Source organism: Zosterops lateralis (genome assembly GCF_965231275.1).
Source record: "Zosterops lateralis genome assembly, chromosome: 1".
NCBI lineage: Eukaryota > Metazoa > Chordata > Aves > Passeriformes > Zosteropidae > Zosterops > Zosterops lateralis.
The window spans coordinates 65,304,986-65,327,502 of NC_139762.1; the positions used below are offsets into that span (position 1 = coordinate 65,304,986).

The window sequence follows — 22,517 nt, forward strand, 5'->3', positions numbered from 1 at the left end:
AGCTATCTGGATTGTTCAGCACACTCCCAGACCCAGGGAGAAGGATTCACAGGCAAGTAACTCCTCAAGGCCATGGATCCCACATCTTCTTACCTTTCTCAGTTCAAGTACACTGCCAGCACTTGGAATGAGTCAGGGTGACAGTACACACAAAACAAGCCAGCAGAAGCAGGTGCACCACAAATAGTATGTATACAATACCTGGACAATGACCTGAGTGGCCACATTATGACTCTATCCCATCTTTCCCTACATATTAAGAGTCTCTCAGCTACCAAAGTTAAAGGGATATTTGTGCTATTCATTTCCCACTATGGAAATTGAAAAGGCCCGTGAATAGAAACATACAGAAAATAAAGTCCAAGATGTACTTTCAGTGTCCTCCTTCGTGAAAATAATTCCTTTGCCTTGAGTCCAACACTGCTACATGTCAACATTAGTCCTAGACCAGATGAGAGCCTTCTCCCAGGCACTGTGAAGCAGTGCTATAAAGTCTTCCCTCCATCCAGCTTTCAGAGATAACACTGTGATTACAAACACCCACAGATGACCAAAACATAAGAGCTTCTGGTCGACATGAAGAACACAGCAGTACCCATGTCTTAAACATTTAACATAAAATCCAGCATATTCACACTGTCAACTTCCAGTCTGATCACAAATAAAAAATGCTCATGTAAGTATAACCCAAGCAAAATGTAACATTGCTTGTATTTTATAAAGACTGTGCGTTTTAATTACATAGACTCAAGGCCACAGGAGACCCCTGATAGCACACAAATGCCCATAGGAAAGGCATAGTACCAGTTAAAACAACTTTTGGTGGAACTTGGAACTTGTACAATGGTACCTTTACTCATCCCACTGGACCACACAGGGGTTCCTTGGGATCAGCACCAAACAGAAAAGCAAGCATGTGTTTCACGTGCACCTGACACCAGCTGGCCATCACTGATTGTTCTTATATTAGCCCCCAACACACACCACCACATACAAATCCAACTTTCTGAGATGAGAAGACCAGGTGCTCAAGGCACATAACACCAGGACATTTTGTTGCACTCCATTAGGCTGTTTTTACAAGTGAGGAAGAGTAGCACAACAGCAAAACTGTTCTCTCAAGGTATCTCAGATTTTTCTTCAAAATCTTCTTTTAATGTCTGTTTATTAAATAAAATAACCCAGGATACAATGTATGCATTTTATTTAACAGAAGCAGTAAGGAATGAACCATGTTCTCACTTCCTTCTCCTGTACATCTTCATTTCCAAAATAAGAACTCCCTACTTCACCAAGACACTTATTTTAGAAAGACTGAAGTCCACAACCAATCTTAGAAAGATCAAAAAAAGCAGAGTGGGGAGATGGTTTGATTTTTGGGGGTTTGCTGTTTGTTTTGGGTTTTTTAGTTGCTGAAATATAATTACAACTTTCAAGGTATAAGGCAGAAAAAACATCTCTACTAACAACTACTCTAAAAGATATACACAAACCTGCCCTTTGCAATGAAGTAATCTGTTGGAGTCCTGGAGACTTGGAATTTGGGGTTTTGGTGTATAGTAATATGTATGAGTCAGAATGGAGGACTTTGGGTGTTGTCTTTGTCCTTCTTCTTCATGGGTTTGGGTGGTTTTCTGTAATTGGGTGAAAAAGGTCTGCATTGCATGCCTTGGGTGGTCATTATTGGGTCAAAGCCATAAATAATATAGGCGTCACCCTGGTATTGGGTAATTGGAAAGAGTTAGAAGCACTCCATTTTACCTTGTTTCCCCAGCTGGCTAGTTAGGCTCACAGCTTGTGAGCCTGCAAATACTGTAAATAGATAAGATATAATAAACAAACAAGTCTGAACTTGACATCTTCATTTCCCATGTTATTCATCCTGACCTTGGCAAGGGAAAAAAGAAGCCTAAACAGTCACAAGAGCTGTACTAAATCAAGGACTCATCATGTTTTGTTTTTGATGAAAATTTGTGAAGTGCCTTTATTTGCTGTTTACTCTGTTCTGCCTTGTTACTGCTGGAAGAAAAAGAACCCAGTACTACTGCTAAAGTCATCTGCAGGTATTACACCAGGTAGAATGCAACTTTTGACAAGTCCTCTTTTGTAGTGTTTCACACTCAAACAAGCAGTCTAATTCTACAGACAAAAAACATTCAAAAAAGTAAACAGAAAATCACTCAGGTCAAATATTCATAACAAGTCTGGTTACTTTATTTTTCATCTGTGCAGTCAGTTAAAAGAACAGTTAATGATGAAAGCAGACAATCACAGAAGCTTTAGGTAGAGTTTTGTAACACTGAAGAAGCAAATGACCACACTGAACATATTCTTTATGCTGGTCATTTCCAAATGAAACAGAAGGACATACACAGGTCTAGTTCAGTGTAAAACCTGATATTAAGCAGCAACGTGATCACAAATTGCAACACTGTCACATACAACACAGGAAATTACTGCTTATTCAAAGTTACACAGCCCCTGCAACAAAGATGATATGACTATTTTTTAAAATAAGAACCCAAAATACATTCAAGATAATGGCTGCAACAATAAGGCAATAGTTTTAAAAATAGATCCCACTAAAGAGAAACAAGACCAACTGTGTCACCTATTGCCTTCATAAGGTTTCAGACTAGGATGGGTCCATTCAAAGTTAAGTGCTTACCCACCACTAACGTTTCAGAAGGACACTGGTAAGAACACCTGAAGACATGAGTATATTGGACTGCCAGCAATCACAACCCAGGTCTTATCACAAGTACACGTCCCACACACGCAGCTTTGTTCTTACATGAAGGGCCCTGTACAAAGATTTCACTACAGTTTCCTTCAAGAAAAATTATGCATTGACAGAAGACATCAGCATTTCAAAATTCTTCCAAACCACATTATATAATATACCTTTGGCCTGCTACGAGTAAGATCATTAAAGCTATACACTAGGCAGACAGTGTTATTGGCAGCTACATCACAACATTAAGAAAATAGCATTGGCTGTTTAGAAAAGGAAAGAGACTGAAAATAACTTTGGGGAGTGAAATGTACACCTACAGACAGCATGGAAGAGAGAAGGAAGTTGTTTGGCTAGAGCAGATGAGCTACCCACAGGTTCCACATCCATCTTATTGCATATTTGATTGGTGTCCGCATTCAAACCCACACGGATTTCTCCTTCATTACCTTGCTCCAGAGTCTTGATTTTTGCACCTTCAGAGCTACCCTGAACTAGCTATGTATATTGCCATGACTTCACATTTCTTCACAGCTCCTAGAAGCAGGGACTAAGTCACTGTTACTTAGCCAGGGACACTACAGGCATCAGCCTTTTGCTGTCTTTTGTGTACTACAGTCTAGGTAAAGTGAAGTGCAGTGGAGTGTCAATATCCTATATCAGTAAAGAATAAGTATCTTTATTTGTAAGCCTAGATTAGCAAAGCTAGACAAAGATGCTAATATCTTAAGAAAAATGTCCCAGTACTTGATTAGAACTGCTAGACTGCAAGTCTCACCATGTGACAAGACATAAGCACACAAGAAAATTGGGACATTAAGTTGTGTGAGGCAAACTGAAAGCAGCAGGAAATAGGATCTGATGGCTTTTGCTCAGTTTGAGTAAATGGGAATTTTACTAATTAAAGAGAAATGAAAAAGGAAAAAACAATTCAACCATCATTAGACATTCCCTTGCCAACACACAGGACAGAGGAGGAGACAATCAGTATTTCAACGTGTGTTTACAGGATATGTGCATAGCACTGCCTAATCATGCCTCAAAATGTAACCTTGTGCTTAATATATACATGCTAGCAAATGAAACAAAGTCTTTTAGACTCCAAAGGAAAGTCGGGGCTGATCTTATGAATTTTAATAATGAAATATCCAAATGATTTTAAGAAGTGAATGCCCCACATTGAATTTTGATCACTATTCAAAACTGATAAATTAAAACATAAAGGCACTAACAGAGTGCTCTTCTAGATGTAGGCCTACTTGACGAAAAACCTAAATGCTGCTGCTTTTAGCCATATAACTGAACCAAACCACAATCTGGAAGCCATAGGTTTAAACTTCTTAACAGCTGAAAATACAAGACCAATTTTAAAGTCTTGATTAAGTTTTTGTACATGGAACAATGATCCAAACACTACCACATATCCAAACCTAGAGAGAAAACTGAAGCTGTTCAAGACGACGTCTGTTGGTAGTTCTCTCTCATACACACATCAGAGGTGGTACATGCATGTTCCTCCTCTTTCCAAAATCTCATGCATCAATCTTCAGAGCTGCTAGATAAACAGAAGTGGAGCTCTTCATTCAGAAGTGCAATGTCAAAATAGCTGTAGAACTCATCCTCAGAGAAAACAGGAGCAACTGCTGATTACCAGTAAAAATTCGTAAGTCCTCCAGCAAACGTGAGGTACCAAATTCCCTGCTGGAACACTGTCAAGAGTGTCCCAGTGATGCCTGACAAACTGGTAAGAGAGCCTTAACTGCTTCTTGGAATAAAGTTGTTAGATACCAAATACCTAATGTAAAGGTGTACAAGGAGAGCTAAGAGAAGTGCTCAGTGCCCAAATACCAAAGATGACACTTCAGAATACTAAACAGTGGGTAGTGTATAACCCAGGCACCTTCCTGTCTCCAGCACAGGTTGGACTTGGAGTGAAAGGTTCAGGAAAAACATTCAGAAGCCTAGCAGGACTGTTTAACCTAGAATCTTTCTTATATACCAAAACCAAGAAAACAGGTCTTGTCATCCAATTGCTTTCTTTGCATCTCCTTCTTTTTTAAAAAAGAGGAGATAATAAAAACCTCCAAATCATGTATACCTAATAGGATTTTTCATATTTCATTTATACTTTTTACATATACAACAACTTAACTAAAATCTCACTTTAGAATACATTCTAAAGCAGGATATTCTTTCAACTGATTTTTAGTTCACGTGCTTTCTCAAGGTTGAAAAAATATATATATTCATATACAGCTAAGGAAATAAAACTCAATTTCACTATATGTAGTTACAGTGCTGCAAAGAAAAAATAATTTATAAACTATTTCAAGTCTGAAATGTTTACTATGTTCAGACTAACACAAAGGCTAAGCCTATGGTCCAGGACCTGTTCTTCATCTGCGTGCTGAGAGGGGAGATACAGGAGCTCAGCATTTTTGTGATGGAGATTTCTCTCCACCTCTGCATTCTTCCAGTATTCTGTAACCTGCTGCTGAAGCCCTCTCTGAAACTCTATCACAGCAGCATCATCCATCGGTAGCTCAGAAGGAAAGGTCCACAGAGATCAGTGTTACCTCTTAGGTCAGTTTGTCAGTAAGATCACACCACTGAAGGGCACAGGGCAGAGATGTTAAGCATCCACATTTACTCAGAAGTTCAGTGGAGTACTTTATGTGGTCTCTTCTGTCGGTGCCCTTCGCTGCCGAGCTGATTTCTGTCTCCCTCTCTGAGGCGAGGGTGGAATTTCCTGTTCAGTTTCAGTTTCTGAAGGCTCGTTGTCTCCCTGCTGGGACCCTGTATCTCCTATTAATTCTCTCAGGAATTTGAATTTAGACAAAAACAATTGCCAGACCACATACCATCCTGCAGGAGAAAGAAAAAAGGTATTGCTTAGTTATTTCATACAAATTGACAGTCAGCTCTCCAGCAAAGTATATCACAAAAGGGAAAAAAAATTCATCAGCTCCCATCCTCTATTTGCCAACCCCAACATTGCTCCGCAACACATCCACTCCTTTTTACAGCGCTATAAAAACCATTTCAACTTCATAAAGTTTGTCCTCATCCAGAAGCAACATTTAAGCTCCAGGAAAAGCCCTACACATTCTAAACTCTACTGCTACGGCAAGTAGGTGAGTGATCACCATCGCCATCACACAGATAAAGGTCATAATTGTCAGGAAAAAAGAAGTCCTGTGGTTATATCTCAAGCAAAGAGTCAGGATTCATTACACAGGCACTGTGAAAGCACTAGAATTTCCCCCCACACTCAGCAACACTAAATTCTGGAAATCACATTTTTAAAGTTGCATTGCGTAGTCACTATTAACCACACTTGCTCAGATCTTCAAATTAATATAATATTTTATAATAAATCCTATTCTGAAATGGACAAGGTCTTCCTTGTATTCACTAAAAGACCACATTCCCCAAATTCAATGAGATCCCTCACCACGCCCAAATCCCACTAAAATAAAATTAACATTCTGTGGTAAATCTATGTTATGCTCCAATGCTAAAATACTCTAGGTCCCAAAATTATGCAACTAAAGAGCTGAGATAGATTCTAGAAATGTGGTTATCTTAAAAAATATTTAAGATCCATCCGCTCCTCCTCCTCTGTCTTGTCTAAGTGTTTCTGTAACAGGTAGCCAAAAAACCTTGAAAAAGCAGATAAAAATATATCTAAACTTAAGCCACAATCTTAATTTTAGAAGAACCCACCAAACAGGAATACAACTTCTCCATGAATACCGTTAAGTGGAGCAAAATTTAAACAGCTCTGTGAAAACAAATGCCAAACAAACATCGTTTGCAACACCAATACCCACCTGGTCTGCACAGAGCTATATATTAATAGTCTCAATCTCTGATCAGAAGGTCTTGCCAGCTCTTTAAGCCTATACTGCTGACCTATTCAGATATTAAGAGCCCTGTTTTACAGAGCTAGGGAAAACTATCCTACCAATTACACAGCTTCCACAGAAGCAGACTTCTGGGAATGGATAACAGGGCATATTAGAAATAACACATATAACCACAGCACCTCTGTATTTCCTCCTCTTCTGTAATCAGAGTCAACAGGCAATCCATTTCTTATGACAAAAACAAGATCCCACCCTTCTCCTCCTTCCTGGAATACTTTCCACATCCTGCAGTTCTGAAATTTCAGTAACTCCTCTGGTCCTGAGAAAACTGAATAAAAGCTTTTATATGACAACCTTTTATGACCTAAATTAATTCATAGAGCCTACACAAGTATTTCCTTTCCCATGAATACCTAAACCATTTAATGACTTGTGATTAAATTGAATCTCAAGTTCTGCAAATGCATTACATTCCCTTTCACCTAGGAAAAGAACCTGATGGTAGATGGTTCAGTTTGGCTTCTCTTTTCTTTTAAAACTGAAAGTAAAAATTGTGGTAGCAGCTCTTTGAAAATTGCTTCCATTGAAAGGGAAGAGGGAGGAGGATGAGCCAAAAATATTCAGGGCATTCCCGAAGGGTTTTAGGGCACTTTATAGAAGCATGACTTCAGTATATTTGGTGTAAATAATTATTCCATTAAAGGAGGTATTTTAACTTAAGCTAAATAAAGTGAACCACGTGCTTCCTCCCTCACTGCAAACAGGCTACTTAACACCCAGATTTACTACGGGGTGTGTGTTGGGGAAATACTAAAGAATGAACAAAGTTAATTCACACTCTTAAGAAAAACAGCACTCATTTCTTTTCAGTGTTTGGTCTGAGTTAGCGAGCAGAGCAGAATGGTTTAAGTATCCAAAACCCCAAGTACCATAAACAGACTTTGGAGCTCTCTAGCCCCAGACTACAAAGAAGACAGTGTAAATAATCAGCCAACAAGACTGGTTCTAGCAGCCAAACAAACAGACCAGTGGTAACAGGCAGGTGAAACAAACCACAGTTGCAAAAAGAAAATTGCAACAGGCTTAGCCAAAGGCAATAGTGGGAGGGCAACCAGGCTTGAAAACTGGAATTTCAAAACCCTCACAAAGTCTCCTAGCCAGTACCAGAGACCTTTAGGTATAAAGTAATCAAAGTAGAGAGATTTCTTTCTTTCACTTGCTCTAGTTACTGTGCCAACTTGGATGGAACGTTAAAAAAAAAAATAAAATCCCAAACCAAACACATTTGTCCAAATCAAGTTAAGACTGCCCCTTCGGCTGAGCCTCCTTGTCGCCTGTTACTAAATAAATAACAATTTCCTTGGAAATAACCTGACTACTAAAGAAAAAGTCATTCTGGACAAGAAGAAATCTCTCCAGCAACAATATCAGCTAAATACACCATTAAACAAAACCACACACACAGACACAAAGCCTACAGGCAGATTCACATTGTCTCTGGATCAGAAGACAATACATTTTCTATTAATTTCTTTTCTCTTAAGAATGGTAAATTCAAAATGGTAACACCCAGCACTGTGCCATACTGAAGAACTATAAGTTACATAACTGTGTTTTAAAAAAGAAAACAATTGTAAATGCGTCTAAAATACACACACAAGAAAGGTAAAATGGGCATCTCTAGTCATTCTTGTCTGTCTGTGGCTCAGTTTAGCTTTGTGGGTTTTTTGCTGTAGAGCTCTTCCTGGACAGGTAACTGACACCATTGGTTTTCACCTCTAACACTTCCACTCTGTTCAGGTAAGCTGCTCTCAAAGAAGTCCTACTGGTTTAGCTTCACCACACAAAACCCATTTGATTAGAATCAGTCTTTCAGTGCTTGCTTTGTTTTCTTCAGCTATTTGATTCACCTTTTAACATCATCCTCAGTTTGATTGAGCCTGTGGAAGCCAAACAGCACACCCAGAACACGCCTTCAGGAAACAAGTAGCGATGACACGCAGACTATAATACACAATATTTCTACACTAACTGGTGAAAGAAGCTCCTCTCAAAGCAGCCAGCCAGATCAAACATACATCAGCCCAATGCAAAGCAGGGGATACAGCTCTTGATGTACCTGAATCCAGTGTTGCAAAATCTAATCTACCAGAGTTTTGTAGCTAGGCAGAACAGCAGCTCCCAGCCTTGCACAATGTAGTACTCATTAAAGGCTGGGAGCCACCATCTCACTTAAAAATGCCACAGACAGATGCCATGCAAAGACATCTAAGCCACATCTGATACTGTGCCATCATTATCTCAACCCCCCTCTAATAAATCACAACGCAATGTGTTTGTGAAGATGGGGCTGTGAGTCAAAGCCTTTGACTAACTCACAGAGGATGTAACATCCATGCAATTCAGATGTTAAACATTTTATGGTTTGACTACACATCAAACATCAGCTCTTGGTTCTTTGTAAATGGGAAAGAAACAGTGATCCAAGTACAAAGTTACATCCACTCCAAAAGTGAGGGATAACAAGTCTCAGGCCCATCCATTTCATTCACCTTTCACTGGCTTGTATGCAACAGCTAACAGAGTTTTCTTTACTAGAGCACATTTCCCATTTGAATCAGGAAAAGCAAACAAAAGAAAAATCCCAGCGTTAATACTGAGTGCTGTGGAAAAGCAACTTGATTTTTCTTATGTGAAATACAAATGAAACTAAGAAAGGCAGAATAGTGATGCAATAACTGCACAACACAGAGAAGTTTGAGCTTCCAGTTCTGACTCTACTGCGGAATTCCTGTGCAGTCCTGCAAGATCATTTTACTTCTGTGTCCCTACTGATTTGAAAATAGGATCCTATCATGCCAGAACATGGGAATTAATTTAGAACTGGGGTATTGCCATGGTAAATGTTGCCTATATTCAAATGCTGAAGTGTCCATCACAGAAAATTCTAAGCAGCTACAGCTGCCAAAAAAAAAAAAAAAAAAAAAAAAAAAAGAGCATGGAGCTGGAGATGCTAACCTGAGATTTGGGAGAACAGGGTTCTTCTCTGAGCTCTGTAAGGTAACTTGGCAACCATGCACCAGTCACTTCATCCACACCTCTGAACCAGTGCAGTACTAGTACACTGCCCTAGAGGACAGCTTTGCTAGAGAGAGATCAGCCTGAAGGAAGCACTGCTCTGACACTGGGATAACAGGGGACATAGGTGACATGGTGCTTGGCTCTGCACAGCTCCTTAAAACTGTTCCCATGTAATGCAGCACTACCACTTGCTGGTTGCTGACTGAGCAAAAGGAAACTTGCTCTCTTCTCATCTCCCATTTGTAACAGTTTCAAAACTCAACTTCAAATTAAAGGATGTTTTCTCTTTATGAGCAGTCTAATCAAGCATGACTTTCCTCATCTGTTAAGGTATTTCCCAAGAATCACTCATTGAAGAGAGTTTCAAAACTGTTTAAACAAAGCATTAAAGGAAAGTAATTCAGGCAGAATTTAGGGCTGAAATGTTTTCCCATCTGCAACTGAATTCATACTTGTGACGTGAGCCACACATTCATTTCAGCACTTAGAGTTACACGATTTTTATTTTAAGGTTGTATGTCTCAAACCGCATTTCATTAGCCTCTTGCCAAATGAGATGAACGCTTCCATCTGTTCCAGTGAAGGCACTTTGGCAATTTCACTTGGCTTCCTGCATTACTACGCTGGGAAAATAAAACAAATACACAGAGGTAAGCAATACCACAGTTCACCTTGGCTGGTATTTTATCCTATATCCTTGACTGTCCACAAGTTCCTCCCATCTCACAGGCACATGGAATACACAAAAGCAGCAATAAAACCACCAGAAAATGAAAATCCGAAAAGGTAGGAATAAAAAAAGTGGGAGCAAGTTACCTTAGTCCCACTTTTAAAAGAGCAACTGAAAATTTGCTGTGTTTACAGCACCTCAATGGTTTCTATGTCAGATGTGATCAGTTTACAAATGCTAGCTGCAAGCCACCCGTGCTTCTTAATTAATTCAGATTAACACTGGAAGTAGCAGTTGCCAGCATCCAGACATGTTTTAAAGAAAAGGAAATCAGGTCATTTATTCAAAATTAGACATAAATGCTTAATTCACATTGCTGAAGAATCAGTCAAAGTAACTTCTGATAATTTGTGCTCTGAATTTTGTCTGTTCACTTTGAAAAAAAGTTTTTCTCGTTATTTAAGTTTTGACAGCACTTATCACATCATATGTGAATGGGCAACAGAAATCCATGTGATCCTAGGATGTTTCCTGGATATTTAAGTTTATTACTCTCTGCAAGCAATCAACCCATGAGTCCTTTTATGAGGCACTCAAAATCCAAGTCCCAGCTCTTTATGCTCTTGACCCTTCTTCTCATAAGGCTGTTTCAACACCTCTTGTCAGATGGCTGGAAAACATTCTCATCATCAGATCAGGCTTGCTCCAGATTACATCCAGCCCTTCCCATGTCAGATTTGTCCATTAATTTGTATGTCTCACTGGCTAGCCTTTGCTCATATCCTGTCACACACAGCACTTAGGCAGTTTCTTCTCCACCTTCTCATCTACAGGTCACTTACTCTTTCCAACCTTCCCAGGGAAAGTGCCTGTCACCAGCACACATAAACAATTCAGTTCAAAGTACTCATTTTTTTTCTCCAGTAGTGGTCATGACACTGTTTTCCTTGAATATTTTCCATGGCAAGAGAAGTATAAGTGGTATAACCAATACTAATTAATTAATTAATGCTGAGTGATGGAAAAATCATTATAAATCCTACAAATCACTGTCAAATCCCGCTGAATCTCTTCTAACATGGTAATAGTTCAGATCCCTCCCCAAAAAAATGCAATGATTGTGTCAGCTTCCTGTGTTTGGTACATCTGAAATCTAGGTGACTTTTAGAAATCATTTTTAAAAGTCTGATAGTGATTAATGTAAAATACAATGAAGGATTCAAAGCAAAGTATTCGTGGAATTCAAGATGAATGTCCAATATGTAATTCCAAACAGCTAAGTATTTACAAGCCACTTAAAGTTATTAATTACTTCTGCTTTCTTTACCCAAGAAAGCACTAGGCAAATGATTATGTTAGCAGCCAAAGTTAATGCTTAGCATTTCAATTCCATTTGTCATATACAGACAAAGGCAGAAAGGCCTGAGGAAAATTATGCTTGTTTCTGAGTTTGAACAGCAAGCTGCAAAATTGTATTACTCTTTCAGCAAGATGGTAAGCAAAGATCTTGTATGCATACTTTGAAAATACAACAACTCTAGCAATTACCGTGCTGCATCTCCTAAAAGTTGAAAAGTGTCCGGTGAACACCTAATGAGGGTAGAGAAACTTGAATAAATATCTACTTATGTCACTGTTTAGTCTGTAACAACAGACAGTGCAGGAAAAGAGCACAAGACCAAGCAAAGTACAGCCTTGCAGTTCCAGTTATCAGTATTTCACAGATTTCCTCACCCAAGACAATGACCAAGATCTTCACCTTTCTTCCAGAACTTTAAATGACAGAAGTTTCAGCATCCAAAATATTCCTCGTTAATGAGCTTGCAAATTATTTTCTCGTTTTGTAAAAGTAAAACCATTTTTTGTTTTCAGCCTGTTGCTTGACCATTTAACTTCACGAACTCCAACTCCTCTGCAGTGATGACATTTCACAACGCTTCCCACTTCACTTTTGACATGCTATTCAGTGGTATAGCCACCACCCCCCTTCTCCAGTCATCTGTTTTCCAGGCTTGATTGATCTAACCTGTTTAGAGTTTCTTCACACAGAAATAATTTCACAGCTCTCAACAAAGAATTGCTAAGGAAACCCTATCTTTTTAAAAAGAAACAAGGATTTTTTTTTTAAATGAGGTAATACACTTTAATAAGAAAATACACTGTGAGACATGCACATGGATGATTCCTATAGCAGTATAATGACATTTTCTCTTCTATTTCAGGCTTCTAATGTTTGATTTGCCTGTTTGCTAGCTACAAAGCGTTACAAAGATATTTTGGAGAGATGCTTGCAATTACTTCAGCTAATCCTTTCTTTGGGATAATAGCAGCTCAGTTTGATTCCATTGTATTTCTCCATACAAACTGTATGTGTACACATTTCACACTTTCTATATGCCTTACTTCATACATGTTAATACTGGGCTTCAGTCTCCATTTCACTATCCAGTCCCCTTGATAATGCAAAAGATTTTCACAGTGCTTTATCATTTTGACAAAAATTAGCAGCAGTTTTTAAACTATTAAATGTCAATCTTCACTTTGCTCCCTCAGTTTTTCAGAAACCACCTGTAAACTCACCTGTCACCAAGGTGCAGGGTAGGTTTGTAAGTCTCACAAGCCTCTCATCACATATTATGGCACAGTTTGAACTTGCCTGCATGGTTTCTGTTTGTTTATTTGTTTTGAGATCTCCAAGCTCTGCCTATTGGCCACAAGATTCACACACTGCACTGCTGATTCCTTCCAAGAACTCCAACACACCTGCAAGTCATCCCTCCCACTGAACTAACCCTCCTCTCTGCATATTAAAAAAAAAGGAAAAAAAAAAAAAAAAAAAAAAAGGAAAAAAAAAAAAAAGCAAGCTTTGGATGAATCATCAAGGCTGGAAGAAATCTTCAAGATCATCCAGACCAACCATTCACCCAGCACAGCTGCTTGTAACCTCTAAGTCACTAAAACATCACCCAGCGCCACATCCAGACTCCTCCCGAACACCTCCAGGGATGGTGACCCCAGCACTTCCCTGGTCAACCTGTTAAATCCGCGACCACCCTAACAATGAAAAAATATTTTCTCATCTCTAATACGAATCTCCCTGTCTCCGTTTAAGGCCATTTTCCCTGGGCCTCTGACTGCAGGCACAGCAAATGGGCCTCACTACCAGCTTCATGTCAGTGGTTGTAGAGGGCGATGAGGTTCCCCCCGAGCCTCCTCCTCTCAATCCACATAAAAACCTCCTAAGAGCTATTTTCAATCAATTCTAGCAAACAGGAGCCGAGGGATGCCGGTCCCAAGTTTACTTCCTGCACTCTCTGCCATTTCAGACGGGGCAGGTAGCAGCCGCACAGGGTGACTGCCCAGGAGTCCCACCACTTTAAAAACCCCTCAGTTTCAGAGGAAACGCCGAATTAGACACCGAAGTAAGGCTCCGGGAGCATATCAAGGCTAGAAAGGACTCGGGAACAAAGAGAAGAGGGCGCTGCGCACCACAGACGCTCCCACACAGCAGGGCACGGTGCCCTTTTCCTTCCCCCGCTCAAGTCAATCGCAGCCCGGAGGAACCAGCACAGATTGCGAGCCCGGGCGGGGAGCGGCAGCACCTCCCGCCGCAGCCGGGCCGCCCCCCGCGCCCCGGCGCTCACCGCACAGCATGAAGAGCAGCACGCAGGCCAGCGTGGCCACGATCACCAGCAGGGTCAGCCCGATGCTCTGCCACATGGCGCGGCCGGGGGGAGCCGACGGGACCCGGGCCGGGCCGGCGGCCGCGGCGGCCCCGCTGCTGCTCCTCCTCCCGCCGCCGATCGACCCGGCGGCCAGGCGGGGCGGGGCTCCCGGGGCAGCGCGCTGGCGCGGGGAGGGGCGCGGGACATCCTGGGAGTCGTAGTTCGTTTTCCTCCGCAGCGGCCCGAGAGGAAGGGTGATCCCCGACAGAGAGGACTACAAGTCCCGGTGTGCCCTGCGGCACGGGGGTAATGGCGGGGGGCGGTGTGGGCGGTGTGAGGGTAGAGGGAGCGGTGCTGTGGTAAAGCCCAGGGGCGGAGGCGGTGGCGGTGGTGGCTGGAGCCCTGCGGGGGGCAGAGGGCCCGTAGGACACACGGAGGGGCGATTCGAGGCCAGGCTGGACGGGGCTCTGAGCCGCCTGGTCTGGTGGAAAGGGTTCCTGCCCAGAGCAGCGGGGTTGGAACTTGGTGATCGTTCAGGTTCCTCACAACCCAAACCGTCCTGTGATTCCACCACTCTGTGGCTGAGATTTAGGGATGCGGCAAACTGATTTCTTAATCCTGTTTCTGCCTCTTGCCGTTTTTGCCCTTGCGTACGTCCAGTGGGATTGTATAAAGGGACAACAGGAATATCCAGGCCTTAGTCAAGGAAGGATTTACGCCCCGACATGGTTGGAATTCCACCTGACCTTGGCTCTTGCCCTCTATTGACGTGATGGTGGCACATCACAGCTGGCCCTTCCCACTTAAATGAAGTCTGAGGAAATAATATCTCTCAGAATTGTGAGATAATCTTGCTTGTGGTACGGACTTTGCTGTTAGCACTGGAATAAAGTTATAATTTTCCTGTGTGGTGTGCTGGTTAATGCTTCTAAAATTACTGGAAACGTGTATAAATCCAGGACTACAGAAGCTTAGTTTCCCATGGGCAACCCACCATTGGAGTGACATGTCAGTGAGAGCTAGTCCAGTTCTTTGTTTCTTTCATGTGGTATGTAAAAGTTTCCCCGTTTAAGTGAAACTAAAAATTCTTTGTTTTCCTAGACTCTGAGCACACCTCCTCCTTTCAACACACCTGTAAAGCAGAATTACCTGCACATGCAAACCCATCCACATCCTTAAATTTGCTGTCACTTCACCAAATCAAACTGGAGTTCTTTCTTTCTGATCCTAGCCTTCTTTTCCCAACATTCCAAACCCTGTTTAATACTCTGCCCAGATTATTAAACCACTTAGCATGTCTTTTGCAAGTATCATTTAATTTGAAACATGTTTTCTGTTATTTTCCAAGACTCCCTGATCTTTAAATGTTATTATAATTCTCACCTCGGCACTTGTTACATGTACTTAAGCAAAGTTTCCTTTGTACTGCAAACAAAGCAAAGTAGTAACAGTTGTTACTAAATTATTTTTGAAAAGTAAGCTTCCTCCTAGCTGCACTGTTCTGTTTCTCTGATTTTTTTGCTTATCATCTGCAGTTAGAGTAAGTTCTCTGGATATGGGATTGCTACCTTCTCTTTTCTGTAAAATAGCTGTCACATTTTAGGGCTATTAAAATATTTCAAATATTTTGGAGCAATAAATACATGTGATCTATATGTGTGTGTGTATATATATATATACACACACACATGGATCATACATACATGATCAAACATATAGAGTACTGCTCAAGGCAATATGGAATTCCAGGCACTCTTGGAGTGTCCTGTGTCCTGTACAGGGCCAAGAGTTGGACTCAACGATCTTTATGGGTCCCTTCCAACTCAGCATATTCTGTGATTCTAATAGACTAGGAAGTAAAAAATGAAGACAAGTAGCAATTAGAGTTCTCATATGTTCTGTACAGGTTGATTGCTTCTAATCAATGTATGTTCAGTTCGGAAAATCTTCATTTTACTTATTTACGTGTCCCTTTCTCTAGTTTGTTCATCAGGTGTGTCACCTTGTTGTAAAAGGCTATCAGGTGAGTTAGGCATGATTTCCTGCCCATGAATTGATGCTGACTAGTCACAATTACCTTGACCTTCATGGTTTCAGAGATCACATGAATTCCAGGAGGGTTTTCTCTGTGACCTTTCCAGAGACTGAGATGAGGCTCACTGGCCTGGAGTTCTCCAGACCTTCCTTCTTGCCCCTCTTGAAGACAGAAAAGGTACTTGGTCTCATCCAGTCTCCAGGAACCTCTCCCAGTCAAGAGCGTATTTCAAAGTTAATTGAGAATGACCTCACAATGACATCTGGCAGCTCTCTCAGCAGTCAAGGACACAACCTCTCAGGCCCTGGGAACTTAAGGTTTTTCAGTTTTGTTTGAGTGTCCCCTAACCTGGTCCTGCATTGAGGATAAGTCTTCCTTGCTCCAGACTTTCCTTCTAATCTCTTGCCTCAGAGTGAAGAATGCCAATATGGATTGTCTGAAATTCATACTGAATTTGTCCTCAGGACAGACATAAAAAGGACTTTCTGTCATAAAGGCTGAGGCACCTAAATAAGAGATAGATGTATAGGTGAGGTGTAACTGGGGGTGTTACACTGCAACTAAGCCATGAGATACAAGAAGAAATATTCCTCTTCCAACCATTTGGTCAATAAATCTTTATTATTCTATTTTTCCCAACACATGAAATAAACCCTTTCCCTTGAGCCACTTTGTGTCAGTTAAGATTTATATGCAGATCTCCATCTGAATGAAAAAACTCAAAGACATTATGTGTATTTTACCTAGGACTTTTCTTCAGATGAAAGTTAAATGACATGAATAAATACACATCTGCTCCACTAGGTATCATTTCACATGCTAATGTGCCAAAAATCTGTACAATGCCAATGATGATGCACTTGGAATAGGTGAGCTGCAATGTAGACATTGTTATTTTTCAAAACCCCATAAGATCGCACAAAAGAAAACAGAACTATTGTTGGACAGATGAGGTTTTCTATTCACTGAAGTTCAGAGATAAGGTTACTTATACAAATCTAATCTTGGTATATCCAGTTCTTTAAGTGTATATGTGTGATGCGGAGTCACAGAATTGGATATAGCTCATCCATTCCCTGAGGAGGATGGAAAAATCTCATTCATGACATTATGACCTTCTATCCATCCTCTTGTTACATGCTCACTGCATACTATCAATAGTCTACATTTAACACTTTTTCCTGTGATGCTAAACACTGATCACATCTTGTATTTTGGGGGTAGGGAAAAGAGGATGCTCAGGCCATCAGGCAGCAGAAGGACTGCAGCACCAGACTGGTGAGGGGGCACTCAGGGGGCCTCTGCACAACAGTGCACCAGGCCATGGGCTGGCTCACAGCAACAGCTTTTGACACATTTCCTCAAAGCAGCAAGGCCCCAAAGTGCTGTGAATAAGAGAGCTGAAGACTCTTTAGCTCAGGGAAGAGGGGTACACATGCTGAGGGCACAAACCTTATTCTCAGGGTGTGAGAGCTGATGCATCTAGACCAACCAGTTGTTTCACAGCAGCCAGTTAACCACTGTTTGTGTTTGCATAGCAAGACAAGGGGAGAGATCTTATTATCCCTCCTTCACCTGGGAGTGGGCTGAGGCAGACACACACCTTTGAAGTATCAACTGATTTTTGATTGCCCCTTCTGGCCTGCTTTTCAGCTGGCATGTGGGGGAAATCTCATGCTTCCCTTTATTTGTAGCACAGCTTTTGCTGATGTCAGGTAATGCTGCAAGTGCTCAGCACTTCAACAAACCCACCCTTGGTTACCTAGAGGGAAACAGCAGAAGCAAGAATGAAATCATTGACTAGCTGTAAAACCTTATATGTAAACAGCATGGAAAATATTTTATATAGGGCATTTATTCTTGTCCTGAAAAAGAATTTCAGCTACTTAAGGGTTTGGTTTTTTTAGTCCTTTTCCAGATCCTTGCCTCATTCATGGCCTCCTGTTTGTTAATTATCATCTGCATTGATGAAGTCTGAGTCTTGCCGAAGGCTATTATTGCAAATAAGGCTTAGTAAAATGAATATGGGCAGGAAGAGCAAGTTAAAGCAATCCAGGCAGTTTTTGTTCTACAGTGTCCTAATTTTTTAATCCTTCTCTTGGCACATACTGTATCTCTGAAGGTAACTGGCAACCACATCAGCTACTGGAGCCAAAATAATGTACAGGAACTTATCAGTTGTACCCCAGAAGCCAGGCAGGTAGTTATAGTTCATGCAGAAAGTGCAAATTGTAGCCCCTTCTTCTATTCAGAGTATACTTGTTGACTTTCCTACTGCTGACTTTCTTTAGGCATTAATACACTTCTCTTTCCTGGGGTGGGAATACAGAGAAAAAGCTTCCTTCTTCCTTCTGCATAACATTGTTACTCAGGACACTGTGAGCTCTTGAATGTAGGACTCAACACAGCAAGACCATGGTCCCAAACTGGAACCTCCACAAGCTACTCTAACACCAAATACTATTAGGTGTAAGAGAGAACATTCAGGTTCGTCCACAATTCACAGCAGTTAATGCAGCAGACTCCTCACAGGAGACATGCAGACAGCGAGGAACAGGCAGGAACTACAGCCTTTTGTACCAACTCACCTTCAGTATGTGCTTTGGAGCCCTCATGCTCTTCACAGTTCTTGGCTGACTTAAATGAACAGCACAGACTATTTGTATAAAGACAATAATCCTAAGGGAGATGAGAAAATTCTATTTACATTAATTTATAGAATAAAAAAATACATAGCCAAACTGTATCTGTGACTGCAGTCAAGGACTTTTCCTGTTGCAAATGCTTTCCAGCTTTAGCCAAGCCTTTTAAGAGTAACCAGCAGTGCTGGTTTGTGTCCGAGAGAGGGTGCTAAAACAAAATATTTACTACAAAAACTTCAGAGCTCCACAATTGCTCAATTCAGTGCTTCTCCCTGCATAAATTTATTTTGACTTAGTTTTTATTTTACTTGCTTGCAGCTGGCAGTTTAATGCAAGCTTTAGCTTTACGGACATATTACATCAGCTGTAGTTTCAAAGCTGAAAATAGCATTTAGAAAGAGCTAACCATACCAGAGGAAAACAAGGGAACAAGCTTCTGAATTTTCACTTCAGCCTGATTACTCAGATTTGATTCCATGAAGTTTTATTACTGACAGTTCTGAGTTAATAAAATTAACAAAAATTAACAAAAGTTAACTGAAGGAGGAGAAACTTAGATTAGATATACAGAAGAAATTCTTTACTTTGAGAGTGGTGAGGAACTGAAACAGTTACCCAGGGAAACTGTGGATGCCCCACCCCCGGCAGGGGCCAAGGCCAGGTTAGATGGGGTCTTTAGCAAGCTGATCTAGAGAAATGTGCCCCTGTTTATGACAGAGATGATCTAGAACTAGATGATCTTTAAGGTCCCTTCCAATCCAAACCATTCTATGATTCTATAAAATTCTGTCACACTGACCTTGTAACTCCTCATGGCTTCACTAGCAAAATGGAAATCTGCAGGTACATAACCATTGTCCTGTGCAAAAAAAAAATAGAAAAAGAATGGATAACAGAAGAAAGATATCCTCTTTAATCTGAGCTAGTTGCTCAGAAGAGACATTTTGCCATTTGAGTTAGATAGATGCTGCTGACAGAAAAATTTTGTGAAACAGGCATGTCCTGAGTTTAATATCCAAACTTTGGAAGAGGTCATGGTCAGGAGCAGTGACTGCTAATAGGTGGCATGGTAACGGGAGACAGAAAGACTTTTCCTTCCTGAACTAAAACTTCCTCCTGCTGATTGAATCTCAGTGGGAGCTGAGTGTTGCTGGTAGTTGACTGATCAGTGGTACCTTGTCCACACTGTTTCCTACTTAGCTGCAAGCCCAGTGGGACCTGTCAGCTCTGAAGTTGCTGCATTTCAAAGGTGCTTTTCCTAAGATGCAGAGATATCCAAAACCTGACTAGATACCACCTTGGGCAGCTGGCCATAGGAGACCCTGCCTGAGCAGGCTGCTTGGACCAGATGATCTCCAGAAGTCCCTTCCCACCTCAACCAGTCTGTGGTTCTGTAAATTAGGTATTTTGTGATAAAGTACAACCAGAACAACCCCTAGACCAGCAGTGCTCAAGCTAACTCCCTGTGGTATTGCACTTTGAACAGTGGTGGTTGTGTAACAGCGTTGCCTCAGAATGAAGTGCTGTTTAAATTGTCTCTTCTTACTCTGCATGTTTGCAGGGAATTTCAGCAGGAACTAAGCAAGTGTGTATTTGTCCATATGTCAACTAATTTTTCTGCCTTTTATCTCAGGACAATGTGCTGCTCACCAGTCACTGAAAGCTGGCTGGCAGAGGTCTGCTGTGCTTGGTGTCTGGGATCCAACTAAATGCATGGCATCACTCTCCCTGCAAAACAGATGAATGCAAATCCTGCCACAGCCCTTAAATCTCCAAATTCAGGTCATTAGATAGGTGTTAAAAATATCCATAATGCTATTACAGCTTCTCTTAGATGCTACCAGAATCCTATTTGTTCTTCCCTGGAGACACTATTGTTTTTATAAAAAAGAAAGTTGCTGCTATAGAAGGAAACTAGTTAAGGAAGAAAACTATCAATTTGTATGAATATAATGTGTCAGGAACAAGGAACTGAAGAAATTAGAAATTTGGCATCTTTACCAAACTTGAATATATGTTCCTTTCTGTTTTAGACAAAGAAGAACAAGAATAAAGACAAAAATACCTTATATTACCATATTCTTAAGCCTAGATTTGTCTTGACGCACCAACCCAGATTATTTTGGACTATGCAGAAATTGGAATAAAAAATTGTTAAGCCAAAGCATTGCGATGCACTGGGTCACTTCTATGTTCCCCTGTCAGCTTCCAAAGTGCTCCTTGCTCTTCAGCACCTAAGGAGTGCTGAGATTTTTGGACAAAGAGGACAATTTTCTGTTTAGGGAACAATTTCTGTGGGGACAAAAAAGGTATGAAAAAGTATTTCTCCTCAGTATTTCAAGATGGTTTGTAATGACACACAAAGAATTAAATGAATAACCTTTGGAAAAGGTGAAATAGGTGAAAGGCCGGCAGGTCAACCTCAGGAATTGCAGCAGTTAGTGTAGGCTAACGTGCTGGAATTTGGAAGCTTCAGCAAACAAGTTTGTGTCTGTAAAAGTGGGTTAGAAATTACATAAGGACACGCTTTCACGTGAATCTCCTGGCAGTATCATTTCTGGGCAGGCAGCAGCCCCAGGAAGGTTGCCATCCTCACTGCCTTTGGTGGACCTCTGTGTTGAGATCAAAGAGAAAACAAGGGCTGAAATAGTGCTTGGACAAAGGGCCGATCAGGAAGGAAATCTCGAGGTCCAGAACATCAGTGCTACATTTTGGACAAATATAGCATGTCTGTACATCATGTCTGTGCTTTAGTTGGTGAAGATGACACCAGTCCTGCACCACACATGGTCTCCTTAACATATTTCTACTCTTTGTCCCACTGAAACTGGGAAACACATCCCTGAGCTCTGGTCAACCAAACTATGAACACAGAACTGAGAAGGTAGCTATGGAAGTGTGTGTATGGATATGTAATTTCTTGACAAGTTTTCCTTTAGAAAATAACATTAAAAATATTAATATTTTTAAAGAAATACTATTTTGATTTCACATGCCAAATGTTTTTTTATTTAAAGCAGGGATAAAGAAGCAGGAACCTTTCAACCAACTTTGGTAATTTAAGTAAATGTTTTATAGTAGCCAAGACTTTGTTAGCACTTGGAACAAAAATGAGTTTTGAAGGTGTGAGATTTTTGTGCTTGTTACACCAAGCACAATGCCACTTCCTTCCCTGATCTGTTGTGTATCAGAGTCTGAGCTGTGGTGGGATCAGTAGCTCTGGTTGTGTGGCGTTTTTTCCTTCCGAGCCAGCCTAACAATCCCTAACAGACAGATCTCCTGGGAGATGCCACACTTGGAATCATAGAATCATTTAGACCGGCCAAGACCTCTGAGGTAATTGAGTCCAAGCAGTAACCATTAGGTGATGGATCTCACTTTGGCACAGTGTGTGGAGGATTCGGGGCTTCAGGTTAGAGGAGCTCGGCTTGTAAATACGAGTGCTGGGCCATAGACCAAACCCAAGTTGAACCCAACAGATTCAGTGACCCGGTCTGCTCCCACAGTGCTCCGACAGTGAATGGAATCTTCCCGACGGGGTGGATTCCAACAAAGGCAAACGGCCACCATCTGCCGTGACAGCTGGGTGTGTGATGGAACAGCCCCGCACAGCCTCTCCCCCCGGTCAGACACCGCTCCCCACCGCCCCCCACCCATCCCTCCGCCTCGCTGTGCCCTCGCCCGGCGGATCCCCGGCCGCCCCTCCCACCCGTGCCCGCCCTCACCGGCGGGGCGGGCGCGCCGGGCCGGGGGAGGCGGTGCCTTATAGGGCGGGCACGGGGCCGCGCCTGCAGAGCCGCGCCGAGCCGGCGATACCCTGG

The 22,517-nt window shown here is 41.5% G+C and overlaps 1 protein-coding gene across 1 annotated transcript; it reads right to left on the reverse strand.

Moving 5' to 3' along the window:
- Window positions 1-2,199: 2,199 nt before the first annotated feature.
- On the reverse strand, window positions 2,200-14,117 carry SMIM13 (small integral membrane protein 13). Its single transcript, XM_083881346.1, has 2 exons — window positions 13,999-14,117; window positions 2,200-5,599 (listed from the first exon to the last, which is right to left on the reverse strand). The coding sequence occupies exons 1-2, from the start codon at window positions 14,072-14,074 to the stop codon at window positions 5,406-5,408; spliced, it is 270 nt and encodes an 89-aa protein (XP_083737472.1). The 5' UTR covers window positions 14,075-14,117; the 3' UTR covers window positions 2,200-5,405.
- Between the last annotated feature and the right edge of the window lie 8,400 nt (window positions 14,118-22,517).

Excerpts from the sequence above, each read along its gene's own strand:
- SMIM13 (XM_083881346.1), bottom strand. The coding sequence starts at position 14,074 with ATGTGGCAGAGCATCGGGCTGACCCTGCTGGTGATCGTGGCCACGCTG. Across the intron at positions 5,600-13,998 it reads GCTGCTCTTCATGCTGTGCG|GATGGTATGTGGTCTGGCAA; the intron begins GTGAGCGCCGGG and ends TTTCTCCTGCAG.